Source organism: Ricinus communis, chromosome 1 (assembly GCF_019578655.1).
Source record: "Ricinus communis isolate WT05 ecotype wild-type chromosome 1, ASM1957865v1, whole genome shotgun sequence".
NCBI classification, from domain to species: Eukaryota; Viridiplantae; Streptophyta; class Magnoliopsida; order Malpighiales; family Euphorbiaceae; genus Ricinus; species Ricinus communis.
In genome coordinates, this window is record NC_063256.1 from 10014997 (window position 1) to 10029127 (window position 14131).

Here is a 14131-nt window from a genome sequence, read left to right on the forward strand (position 1 = left end):
ACCTAAAAACAAGTTGACAAGAAATAAACAAATATTGAGGAGAATAACCTGTTCAGAATAATGAAAAGTAATAAACAGATAGAAACATAAATATATAAGCAAATAAGAAAACGAGTGGTATTTATTAATTGAGAAATTCTCAGTAAAAGTCTTATAAGTCTAAATCAGAAATAAATACAAGCTATGACCTCCACCTTTATTATTCCATTAATCCCCCACTTCATTTCAATTAACCCGTCCCATCTCTGCTCTAATCACGCAATTTCTTGAAGACAAGTTCATATCTTCTCTCTTTTCTTGTTTTCTTGTACCTGTACGTTTCTTTAACTGTATCAACTCTATGCTGCCTTGTTTAGTTCTCTGCTTTTCAACAATTTAATATTCGCCAACAAGCAAACACTACCGAATACCCGTAATTAATTATCATCCTTCTTTCTTTCTTTCTTTCTTTTTCAAACCAAGAAACTAAACATGAAAGAAGACCAACAACAATCTTTCCATCACCATCATCACAATAACAGGAAAACAAGATTCCCGTTCAAGATTTTGTATTCTCCTGCTGCCTACATTTCCCTCTTGCTACTATCTTATGCACTTGGTTACTTCTCAGCTCCGTCCTCCCGCCTTCCACCACCGTCGTCGTCGTCACTATCACCCCCCACCGCCGCAACCCAACTCGACAATTTTCGAGTCACAACTCTCTGCGCCAACTCGCTACCTTCTAAACTCGTCCGTCGAACGATTCTTGACCGAATTTACAACGCCACGTCACCATATCTTGATTTCCCGCCTCCACATGTCAGCGGCCTCCTACGCAGTAAAAAGCTTAAAGGCTGGGGCTCATACGGTGCCGTTTTTGCCAACCTTATCCAAAAAGTCAAGCCCAAGGTGATTATTGAAGTTGGCACTTTCTTGGGCGCGTCGTCTCTCCACATGGCCGAGTTGACTCGTCAACTGGGACTTGAGACTCAGATTCTTTGTATTGATGATTTTCGCGGCTGGCCTGGGTTCCGCGACAAGTTCAAGTACGTTAATATGGTAAGCGGTGACGTTTTACTGCTTTATCAGTTCATGCAAAACGTAATTTACATGAATGCCACCGAATCGGTTTTGCCCGTGCCCTTTTCTAGTGGGTCGGCTTTGGAGAAATTGTGTGAGTGGGGTATATTTGGTGACTTGATTGAGATAGACGCGGGTCATGATTTTAACTCGGCTTGGGCGGATATAAACCGCGCTTATCGGATATTGAGACCCGGTGGGGTAATTTTTGGACATGATTATTTTACCGCAGCGGATAATAGAGGGGTAAGAAGAGCAGTAAATTTGTTTGCTCAAATCAATGGGCTTCAAATCCAAACGGATGGTCAACATTGGGTAATTGATTCAGCTAAAGCTCGTTCTCGTTAGTTTGATGTAACAATTTACCACAGTTAGTTTCGTAAATTTTCCCGCGCACATCAAGCGAAATCCAGCAACGGTCATTTGTGTTAATGGTAAATTACTGTATTATCCTAATAAGTTTCGGTTATTACAGTAGTGACTCTTATATTTTTCTTTACATTTAAAACCCTGGAAGTCTGAATATATATTACATTAGTATCCCTTTTGTTAGCTTCCACTAGTTGTCAAAATATTCAATTGTAATTAAAAAATAACCTAATTATTAAATAAATTCTAAATTCTATATTTTTGTATTTTCATTTATTTCTTTAATTACACAAGCTTTCACTTTTTTAAAAATATTTTTCAATTATCCTTTAAAACTAGGGCTGCAAATGAGTTAATATACTCGCGAGCTACTCAAAGCTTGACTCAATAAGCTCGTTTGAGTTTATTCGCCATAATGAACGAGTTGAGCTCGAGCTCGTTTATTAAACAAAACGGGCTCGAGCTTAGTAATGCTAGGCTTGTCTGAGCTTGTGAGCTGGCTCGTTTAAAGAACTCGCAAACTAGCTTGTGCATTAGCTCAATAAATAAATAAATAATTAAAATATTAATATATTATAATTAAAAAATAAATAAAATAAAATAAAATAAATCATAAAAAATTAATTTTTGATTATATTCAATTCTAATTTAATTCTCTAATTGAGTATTTTAATATTACTTAACCAAGTGTTAGTTTAATAAAATTATTAATTAAGTTGGAATTTGATTATGTACATTTAATTATTATTAATGTCTTACCAATTTATTTTTATCATAAATTAATTTAAGTAGAATAATAAATTAAAGACTATGTATAAAAATAATATAATTTTGTATATGATATAGTTAACTTGAATCTACATAAACTATTATAAATTAAGATAAAAAGTACTATAATCTAATTGATAAAGAAAAGGTACTAGAGTAAGAACTATTATAAATTAATATGAATAAATATATTTACAATATACTTAATGTGAAGTTTATGAAACTAGACTTGACTCGTTTACACCTCTAGTCCTGACCGAATTATAAACGAATTTAGAAAGAGTTTGAGATAGAATCTTATAGATCTTGTTGAACTCCTTTCTTTTTTATATCAAAAACTTGGTTTTAATTATTCCAATTTCTGAATTTATATGATATTTTACTTTTATATAAAATTTATTTATAATTATAAAATTTGCAACTACATAGTTGGTAAAATTGAGTTTGCTTAATGAGTTTGAAATCGAGCTGAGCCTGAGCTTAGCTTGTTTATATAAATATTAAGCTAATAAGGAGCTGAGCTCCAGTTTAACTAGTTTATATATAGTATCAAGCTAATTACAAGTTTGAGCTTAACTCTAAAACATAAAAATTTATCGAGCTTAAATTCAATTAAATTTTTGCGAATAGTGCCTGAATATTAAATCTCAACTCGATCTGGCTGGTTTCTACCTTTTATTTCAAACTCAAAATGAATATATTGACGTCGCAAATCATAAAAGCTGGGTTAAAAATATAAACAAATAATAGCCTATTGATCTAGAACTTTATGTTTTTCACCATTAAATAAAAGGAAGAAAACATACCTTGATCCATATTTAATAGAGTATGATTTCTCTCCCTTTTTCCCTTATTTTATTGATGGATACTCTAATCTTTAGTTTTTATATTTGTTATAATTGTTGATGATATGGGTAGAGAGAGGACCAACTCTTATTTGTAGACTAATGGTGGCTTTCCATCAAAGTACCAATGGTTACAACCTTTCATATTATAACTGTTACCAATAGTTATAATTATTCAATTCACAACATTTCATTAACCAATTGAATTTAATCACTAATATCTTATTATAATTATATGAGTCATTAATTTCTTACATTCTCCCACTTTGCTCATATGATTTAATAAGAACATAAAGTGCGCAAAAATCAATATTAAATTCTTTTTTTACATTGTCTATGACATAACATCATTATTAAGTAGAAATGTTAATGCGGATCATAGCGATCGTATGTCATTTTATCGACATAGTTCCTTCCATGTACCACAACACTAATTCTCAACTTAACATGATCTTTAATAAAAATAACATTAATAGTCCAAAATTAGTGTCTTTATTTCAAGACTGTTCCTGTCAATATTACTCTAAAGCAATTATGTATACCAAATAGAAAACATGAAAATTAGAAACACATAATTGAGCTCAATGTGTCAAATGCATAAACTTAAAATAAACTTGATAAAATATTAGTAATGACGTCTAACAATACCCATTGTTACAACATGTTCATTAAAGGTTTTGGGTGGTAATCCTTTTGTTAAGGATCTGCAATCATAAAATTTGTGTTAATATGTTCAATTGACACTCTTTGTTTCTGAACTTCTTCTTTAACGGCAAAGTATTTTATCTCCATATGCTTAGCACCTTTGGAATACTTGTCGTTTTTAGAGAAGAAAACTGCTGCAGAATTATCACAATAAATTTTCAGTGGCCTGGCTATACTGTCAATAATTCCAAGTCCTAAAATAAAATTTCGCAGCCATAATCCATGAACGGTAGCCTTAAAGCAAGCTACAAACTCAGCCTCCATAGTGGATGCAGCAATGACAGACTGCTTCACACTCTTCCATGAAATTTCTCCTTTAGCTAATAGGAATAAGTAGACAAATGTTGATTTTCTTGTATCAACACATCTAGCAAAATCTGAATCTGAATATCCAATCACCTCAAGGTGATTAGATCTTCTATAAGTGAGCATATGATCCTTTTTTCTTTGGAAGTATCTAAGAATTTTCTTTGCAGCTTTCCAATGATCTAATCCTGGATTACTTTGATATCTGCCTAGTATTCCGACAATAAAACTAATGTCTGGTCTGGTTCAAGTTTGAGCATACATTAAACTCCCAAAAACAGATGCATAAGGAATGTTCTTCATTTGTTCTCATTCCAATTCATTTTTCGGATATTGCATAAGATTAGATTTATCCCCCTTCTGAATTGGAACTATCCCTACTGAGCATTTATCCATTTTAAATCTCTCTAAATTTTATTAATATAAGCCTTTTAGGATAAGCCAAATAAACCTTGTGATCTATCACGAAATATTTCTATTCCTATCACATATGTGGCTTTTCCCATATCCTTCATTTTAAAATTATTAGAGAGATATTTCTTGGTTTCATGTAGCAAACCAAGATCGTTAGCAGCAAGTAAAATATCATCAACATACAGAATAAGAAAAATAAACTTGCTCCCACTGATTTTCATATATATATGCACCAATCAGTTATGTTTTCTTGAAATCCAAAAGAAGTAATGGTATTATTAAACTTAATATACCATTGACGGGAAGCTTGTTTAAGTCTGTATATTGATTTTTTTAGTTTACACACCATATGATCCTTTTTCTTAATTGAAAAACCCTTAGTTTGATCCATATAAACTTCTTCTTCCAAATTTTCATTAAGAAAAGCGGTTTTGACATCCATTTGATGTAGCTCTAAATAATAATTAGCCACTAAAGCCATAATAATTCTAAGAGAATCTTTTTTAGATACTGGTGAAAAAGTCTCTTTGTAATCAATGCCACTTTTCTGAGTAAAATCTTTGGCAACAAGTCTGGCTTTGTGTCTTTTGATATTGCCTTTCGAATCGCATTTGGTTTTGGAAATCTATTTGCATCCAATCCTTTTACATCCTTCAGGCAACTCAACAAGGTCCCAGACTTGATTTTGATCCATAGATTTTAACTCTTCTTCCATATCATTAAACCATTTAATTGAATCATCACAATTCATGGCTTCTGAAAATGAATCTGGATCATTATTAATCCTAAGTTCATTTTTTACTCTTATAGATAAACTACATAGTCATCAGAAATAGCAGATCTCCTTTCTCTTTGAGACTTTTTTCTTACTATTACTTCTTGTTGTTTATTTACTATGGTTTCATTATTGACATTTTCATCATGAAGCATTTGAGCATTTATTTGTTGTTCTTGAATGTTATTGGGATGAGTAATAACATTAGGAACAACAATTGTAGAAGTTTTGGGTATAGGAACTTCCACCCTAACTTCTTGAATACTAACATCATGTATTCTTTCGATTCCTCATGAAGACAAAACTTTCATTTGGTCTTATAGTTTGGATCGTAAGGAATCCCTGCATCGTATTAGAAAGATGGGTAGTGGAATCGGAATCAATCCACCAAGTATTATATAGAACTTCAATAAAATTTGATTCAAAACATACTAAAGTATAATGCTTACCTTTCTTTTCGAACCAAGCTTTACGTTTCAGGCAATCCTTCTTTAAGTGCCCGATTTTATCACAGAAGTGAAACTTAACACTCCCATGTTCTTTCTTATGAGCACCCTTAGAAGATTCATTCAGGTTGTGTAAACCTTTCTTCTTGCTCTTTCCACCTTTCTTTTTGCAACTCTTTCCAGCTTCTTGATGACTTAAGAGATGAACTGAATGAGCTCTTTGATTCTTTAATCTTGTCTCCTCTTGAACAAGCATACTGGTCAATTCATTTACATTCCATTTATCCTTTAAGGTATTATAGTTCATTTGGAATGGAGCATATTGTTTAAGAGGCAAGGAGTTTAGTATGAACTATACTAGAAAATACTCATCCACATTCATTCCTAAGGTCTTTAATTTTGCCGCTAAGGTAGTCATTTCACAAACATGCTCATGCATGGCACATGAACCATCATATTTCATTGGTCAAATTACTTATCAATGTACCAGCAAGTGACTTATCAGCTGTTTGAAAACGTTTCTCAATAAGCTTTTTAAATTCCTTAGCACTGTCAGTTTTAGGAATTGTACTCTTTAAGTTGTTTGCAATAGTCATTCGCATGAACATTAAGCTTAATATGTTCGATCTTTCCCAAGCTTTATATAAAGCTTTTTCTTTATTGCTACTTTCATCAGTAATAGTAGCAGGTTTCTCAATTTGAAGTGCCAAATCAAGATTCAGAACACCTAAGTGAAACTGAACTTATTCACACCAATCTAGAAAAGTTCAAACCATTAAATAATGGAACAGATGAAGCATGCGAATGAAGAGAAATGGGTACAGATACTGCAAATAAAAATAACATAGAATACTCATACATTAATGCTTTGATTTATAATATTTATTTCATAAATTCAAATATAAACATAAATATATCAAAGTTCTCCTTTGGGTGATTATAAGATATACTTATGTAAACAATTATAGGTAATTATATATGCATAACTAAATTTATTTTTTCTATCTTTGGATATGTAAAAAATAAAATTAGTATAATATACTAATCACCACAATTATGTTTATCAATTATAAAATAATTAATCAACCTTTGGGTTGATCCCTAAATATCTTATAATGATAAATTTTAATTTACCCATAAATACATAAAAAAAATGCAATGTCATTTAAACATAAATTTTATGAGTAATTGAAAATTATAATCTATAATTTGAAATTTATTTACTTTAAAAATTTGGTCACTTTGGTGACAAGCAAATCGTTCTTAAAATAAATCTCAAAATTTATAATAATATATTTAAATAATGTATTACTTCTATTAAATATTTAACTTAATTTCAATTAAGTATTAACTACTGATATATATATGTACCAAGAATTAAGGATGAATCTGGATTAAAAGTTTTTTATTAGACTAAAACTGTAAATTATTTCGGACTTAATTGGAAGAAGAATAACTTTACGTGTAATCTGATAGTTAACAAAACTTTATGTGTCACAATGGACCTTGATCAAAAACACATATTTTGTTACAATATGTATGTGTCACCAAATTTATACAAAATTAGTCCAAAAACTAACATCAATAAATCTTAAACTTAATCCAAACCATACAAAATTAATCAACTTAATTTATATGCAAAAAATAAGGATTAATTCTTGCATGCATCTACAACAACAATAAATTCAACAAAATTATGGAAAAGAGATATTTGTTTCAAAACACTTTCCAGTTGATAAGAATAGTAAAAATAAATATAATTTTAAACTTAAATCAAAAGTTTTGATTCAAAGAGTGTGCAATACTAAATTGATCCTTATTTAGTCTTTTTTTAATAGTGTAATAGTAGCATGGGGAGCAATTAACAATTATAGTCTGAAAAGTAGACAATATTATCTATAAATATACTTATCTTATTTCTAATTATCACTTAACAAATAAACTAATGTAAAACTTTAATAATCATACTCTAACTAGGAGTCCTACTTCAATACGAGCCACTCAAATATGATGGACTAATGACTAGAGCCCCTATGAAGAAGTTCAAAGATGCTTTAGAAGTGTTCATGAAGCAAGAGATGAAGTTTAGATTGGAGATCCAAAGACCAAGTAAGATTGAGCTTAATCAAGATCATGAACCTCAAGATACTTTTATCAACTTACTTCAATATATAGAGGTATGATCAAGTCAAGATAGGACCGACAATAAACAAGTCAAGATATTTAGAGTCCACAACTCAAAAATGAGCCGTTTATTACATGTTACTTGAGTTCAAATGTTATGTTTAGTTTGTGGCCTATGATTGGTTGAATTTAGGGGGCTTTTTGTCTTTTAATTAAGTCAAATTCTAATAAAAAAACCCTATGTTTAGCGATGAATAAATTTATGGGTATTCCATTGCTAAATCAAAATAGCGACACATTCTTTCTGTAGCTATTTCACTTGTTGTTATTTTCTTTATGATGAAAAAAATTCTCTATCGCTAAATTTAGCTATGAAAACTTGTAGCTAAATTTAGCTATAACTGCAATCTGTAGCTAAATTTAGCAACAAATATTAATCCACTACTAAATAATAATTTTTTTTGTTTTTATTTTAAAAATCAGTCGCTAAAAATTTATCTACTTTGAAAAAATAGATTTTTTTAAAGTATTATTAGTTAAATGTTTTTTGTATAATTTTTGTTTTAATGTCTAATAGTTTTATAAATTAATTTTTAATATTTTAAATTTTAATGTCCAATTAATTTATAATAATAATAATATGAAAAAAGAAGAAAAAGAAGAAAAGAAATGAAGAAGAGATCAATGAAGGAGAAGAAATAATTAAATAGAAGTAAGAATCAAAATAATAGTGAATGAAAGAAAAATTAAATGAAAATAAAAATCAATACAAAACATAAAAAAAAAGAGAGAAAGAATAAAAAAGTGATAAAGAGAAAATAGAAAAAATAAAAGAAAAGAGAATAAAGAAATTTAAATGAGAAAGGAAAAAAATATAGAAATAATAAGAAATAAAAAAATAAGAAAATGGTAGTGAAAGAATATGTAGATAGATAATAAGAAACAAGAAAAAAAATGACAGTGATAATAAGTAAGGATAAATGGAAAGAAATAGAGAATATGTGGTAAAGATAAAATTAAGGGATAAAGGGAGAGAAGTGATTTATAATGAGTTAAAATTAGTGATGAAAAAATTTGTTGCTAAATTCAACAAAAATAATAAAAATTATAAAAAGTGTGGCAATTAAAAAAATTTAAAAATATATCGCTAAAATTGGAAAAAAAAAAGAGCGGAAAATAAAAAAAGTTGAAAATCCGTTGCTAATCTATAGCTAAATCTGTCGCTAAATTCGACTAAAGATCAAGTAATCATATTTTAGCTACGGATTTCAAATTCATCGCTATTCTGTCGGTAAAGCTGGCCCCAAATTTAACGTTAATTTAGCCACGAAATTTGGTCATCTTTAAAGCTCAAATGTCTTCTTTTTTCTTTTCCATCGCTACTGTTAGCGACAGATGCTATCTATTGCCAGGATCCGTCACTAAATGCAAAATTTCTTATAGTCCTCGTCTCTAAATGGGATTAGGATTGTTTGTATCAACGACAGTCTTGAGTTTTGATAATAAAATGTCCTAATTAAACCATTTTGTGCATATTTTACTTCATGAATTTTCGTTGTTGGCCAATATCATTTGAGATTCGACAATTAAACTTAGCAATATATCTATTATCAAATTATATATTGAAAACATATTATTAAAATTTTAAAAGATGATGAATAACTATATATATTTTGTACCTATCATTATATATCAAAATTATTAACACATCTCAGTATCACTATATTTGTGTGTCAATACAATCAAAAAATATCAGAAATCTTTTTATATCCCAACTCCTTGCAATTGTGGTTCATATATATATGCGTATCGATCTTAATGTCAAGTGGGGAAACAGAATTCTCCGGGGGAAGGTTGCTTGGACTTGCAAAAGTTGATAGCAACTTATAATGCAAGCATCTTGGGATGGATAAATTGATAGTTTTAGGGTACATAGAAAAAGGTTGACTTTTCAATCAAGAAGCCTAAATTACCTGATACAAGGTAATCTGAAAAATTGGGTATGTGGGGACTAATGGCGTAAAAAGAGCCTGCTCTCTGCGGCCCAGCTTAGTTAGAAGTAAGCTATGCAACTCTTTTAGTCGGCTAACAATTTCTAACGTTATTACGCAAGTGTTTATTAAGGCCTCTACAACTTGGGCCACTTCTAAGTTTTTGGGGACTACATATTACAGAGGAAGCCTCCATGCAATTCTTATAACATGGCTTTCAGCCCATCGTTCCATACAGATTCAAATTTATAAACACGTATGAAATCCAAATCTATAAACACGTGTGAATAGACATTAACTAAAATAAATATAAACAGTTAGTTTTTTTTAAACCCGGACGTGAAAGAAAACTAATCTCACATGTCCACCCAAAAAAACAAACAACCAGTTTATGTTTAATGAATATTTAATATAAATTCAATTAACATAACTTTTTAAAAAAAATGCACATCAACCTCTGACAATTTTATTATCTAATACATGTTATGTCAACATCTAATTTAAATAAATAAATAAACATATAACTTAATTTAATTTAAACAAATAAAATACAAAATCAAACATACATTCTTAATTTATCTTATTTTAAAAAAATATATTAAAATCAAAAGAATTTTTAAATTGTATTAAAAATTAAAAATATAGATATAATATTATAAAAATACAAAGTGGATATGATATTTGAAATTGTAATAAAAGCTCGATAAGTGAAAGATATAAAAATTTCTTTTTTTTTTAAGTAAAACAACGTCATTTTAGACTTTTGGACCATTTATAATTTAGGAGGTAGATGCTTTCAAAGAAAAGGAAAAAAAAAAACAAAACACAAGGTCAAAAGTCAGGAGTTGACAAGCCAAAAGAAACTCTCTTTGGTTTTTTTGCTATTATTTTTTTAGATAATTACTATTTACCACGGTTTTGGGTCTACTCAAATAAAAGCCCCTTCCATCGCATTTTTCTTTTTTAAAAACCAATTACGTCCCTCTTGATACAAAACTAAACAGTTCAGTATCAAATTCATTTAAAATTGATTATGTATCAAATTATGACAAAAATTTTGATATATGATTTATTTTAGTTTTTAATGAAATTATACATTATATTTAAATTATCAATTAAAATAAATTATATATTAATTTATTAAGATATTTAAATTTTTAAAATCAAAATTAATTAAAAATTTGAGCGAGTAAAAAAATATTAATTAATTATTTTTATTAAATATTAAAATTAACTTGATACAAAATTACTACTACGCCAACTAAAATGAATTAGATTTTTAATTCAATAAAAAATTAATTCTAAACTAGTTCGGCGATTGATACAAAATTCAAAATTTAGATTATGATTAGTTAATTTTTAATCAATTTAATCTTTAGACTAAGTATACATTGGATAGGAAATAAAATAATTACTTTTATACAAGTACAACAAGGTATTTAGTATAAAAATGAGAGGAAATAACTCATATTACAAACCAAAAGCTAAGAGATAAATAGTAATTACCTTATTTTATTATATTTCTATTAAGAAACTTGTGACCAAGATACCAAACAAAAAGTACCCTTATAGAGAAATATTCTTATTTCGAATTAAGTGTTATATTAAAATGAACCATCATTATTTTTATTTTTTAATTTGATTTTAATTTATTGTGAGTGAAAGTAGAGTAAAAGATAAAGAGAGAGACAGAGAGCAAGACAATGGAGTGAGATAAAAGTTTAGGTCTAATACATATTTAAAAATATTTAAATTTTAACACATTAATTTTTGATAAAAATCAATAAATATCTCCAATAATTTATGTGATATATAAATATATTTTTTATATTGCCTCAATCAATCTTAGAATTAAGGTGTTAGGTTAAAAAAGTCAAATGTATTTAAGTATTAATAAAAAAGAGGATAAATATTTATTAGATTAAATTAAAATTAAAATAATTAAATAATTAAATAGTTAAAATTCAACTCTCAAATTATACATTCTGATTAGAATTTTTCAATATTTCATTGATATAATCAATATATTAAATTATTATTTTACTATAACTAAACCTATTAATAAATTGATTAACTTTTATGTAATAATGTCAATTAGCTTGAGGACATTTCTTTTAAAATATAGAAACTATGGCCAGGTGTTGAAATATTGAACATGTGTTAAAGATGTATACAAAAATAAAGAGTACTTTGAGTTTTCTATTTCTTGAAGAGTTAAGTACAGTGCTCATCATTATGTGGCGGGCCCAATCCTCACTCTTCAGTCATGATAATTAGATTCTTATAATTCAGTTTCTTTATTAAAATACTATCAAATCCATATCATTTCTATTTTGGATTTATTATTATTATTTTATATAGTTAAGCCTTGACAGTTTAAATATTATGGGCACGTGTTAAAAGAACAGCAAAGTAATTTTCAAGAGAAAATGTGTATTTTATTCTGGTACATGCATTTTGCAATTTGCATATATCCTCGTGCGTTTTATGATTGGACAAGTTTTTCTTTTATTTTATTCTCTTTTCTTTAAAAACAAAAGAAAGGAAAAAAGCAATTTAGATGAGCTAAGGAATGACGCATGTCTGTGGTGAACTTTACTTTAGTTTTGTTTTTTCTTTTTTATTTTGGAAATATATTCATTGCGGCAGGCATGGTTGGTACAATCGATGGACAAAGATTATTTTACTTTATCTTTAATATTATATTAATTAAAAATTTATTTTTAATTATAATGATTCTAATTGTAAAAATAATATTTTATTTTTATTAATTAAATAAGTTAGCTTTTAATTATACATGATTTCTAATTCAAAAATTAATAATATTAATTATATTTATAGTTTAATTAAATATAATATTAAAAATTAATTAATGAATGCTTACTAATAAATTTTAAAAATTAATAAAATTAAATATTAGAAACATTTAAAATAGAATATTTAATTTATTTTTATTTTTAAATATTAAAAATATTACTAAATTTATATAAAAAATAATTATAACAACGGTCCAATGTCTAGATAATCAATTAATATATACTAATTATCAAAAAATACCGAGAAACGAGAGGAGAGATAGAAACCTAAAGTAAAAGTAATTTTTGAGTTAAGTGACATTTGTTATCCAACCTGCTATTTTATTAACATGCCAGTTAATAAAAGATATAAAATAACTATAAACTATAGAAAGCAATAAAATAATGTTCTGGTGCTTCCATCTCATACTGTCGGAATGCTGGTCTATTTACAAAGAAATCAACAAAAGCTATTTGATTAAAAAACACAAGAGACTGCTTTCGTGCTAATAGCTAATTGAATGATCCAAAGAAGAGCTTAAGCTTCCACTAGTATAAGATCCATATGGTGGGTTCTTTTGTTACCTTCATCAAATAATTAATCATTCCAATTACGATAGACAACTACTATTTCTGCAACACCATTTTTTATATTAATAGTGCATCTGAATGAAACTTCACCCCTGATCTAGTTGGGAGGTGCCATCTTCTTAGATTAGTAGGCGACTTATTAATAGGAATTGCTTGGGACTCTCGATAGAAGCTTTAGTGAACTACTGCAAATACGTGTCCGCTCCTGAACAAATATGATAAAGGATTAGGAATGATAAAGTTAGAAGTTTCCCCATTACAGGCCTCCATATAGATCAACAGTAAAAAATAAGAGCACTAGAAAAAGAAATCTCCAAAGTAAGATCCTCTCTCTGAAGCATAGACATGTACCAATCATAAAAACAAGAAAACCCATTCGATCAAAGGAGTAATTGTTAGGAAGCAAACCAAGTTGCTCTAGTACGGTGCTAGAAAAAGAACATGTGCTTAATTATTTTCTTCAACTCCTAATAGACAAGTTAATGAGGTTCTCCCCCAGCATGGCTGCAGTAGGAATTCTTTTTTCACTTCCATAAAAAATTGCAGCTTAAGAGGCAACTTGTACCCGAAACTTCCTTCCGTAAAACTTGTGGCCAAGCTGAAAAGGGGCCTAGGGATATAGAAGTCGAACTCTGCTCATCCCAATTACACAAAAAGGTGATAGACACTTTGATAGTGATGACTCCTCTAGGGTGGTAGTGCGAAATCAATTTATCCGAGAACATGTAATGCGTATAGAAAGGATAACATAGGCTTTCTCGATGGAAAATATTTAAGAATATAAGATGGTTCTTCCAACTTCAACAAGGGATAATAAATCATTAATTGTTTCAGCCAAAGGTTCCTAAGTTTTAGGCAACTGAATCCTAAATACATGAGGTGAGAGGATCCTAGGATAGATTATTGCTAACGCACCATTTTCAACATTTTATCGAATACCTTT

The 14131-nt window shown here is 28.6% G+C and overlaps 1 protein-coding gene across 1 annotated transcript; it reads left to right on the plus strand.

Moving 5' to 3' along the window:
• The first annotated feature begins 158 nt into the window (after positions 1-158).
• LOC8266299 lies at positions 159-1700 on the plus strand. The gene has a single exon (XM_002529923.4). The coding sequence runs from the start codon at positions 472-474 to the stop codon at positions 1405-1407; it is 936 nt and encodes a 311-aa protein (XP_002529969.1). The 5' UTR covers positions 159-471; the 3' UTR covers positions 1408-1700.
• The last annotated feature ends 12431 nt before the right edge of the window (positions 1701-14131 follow it).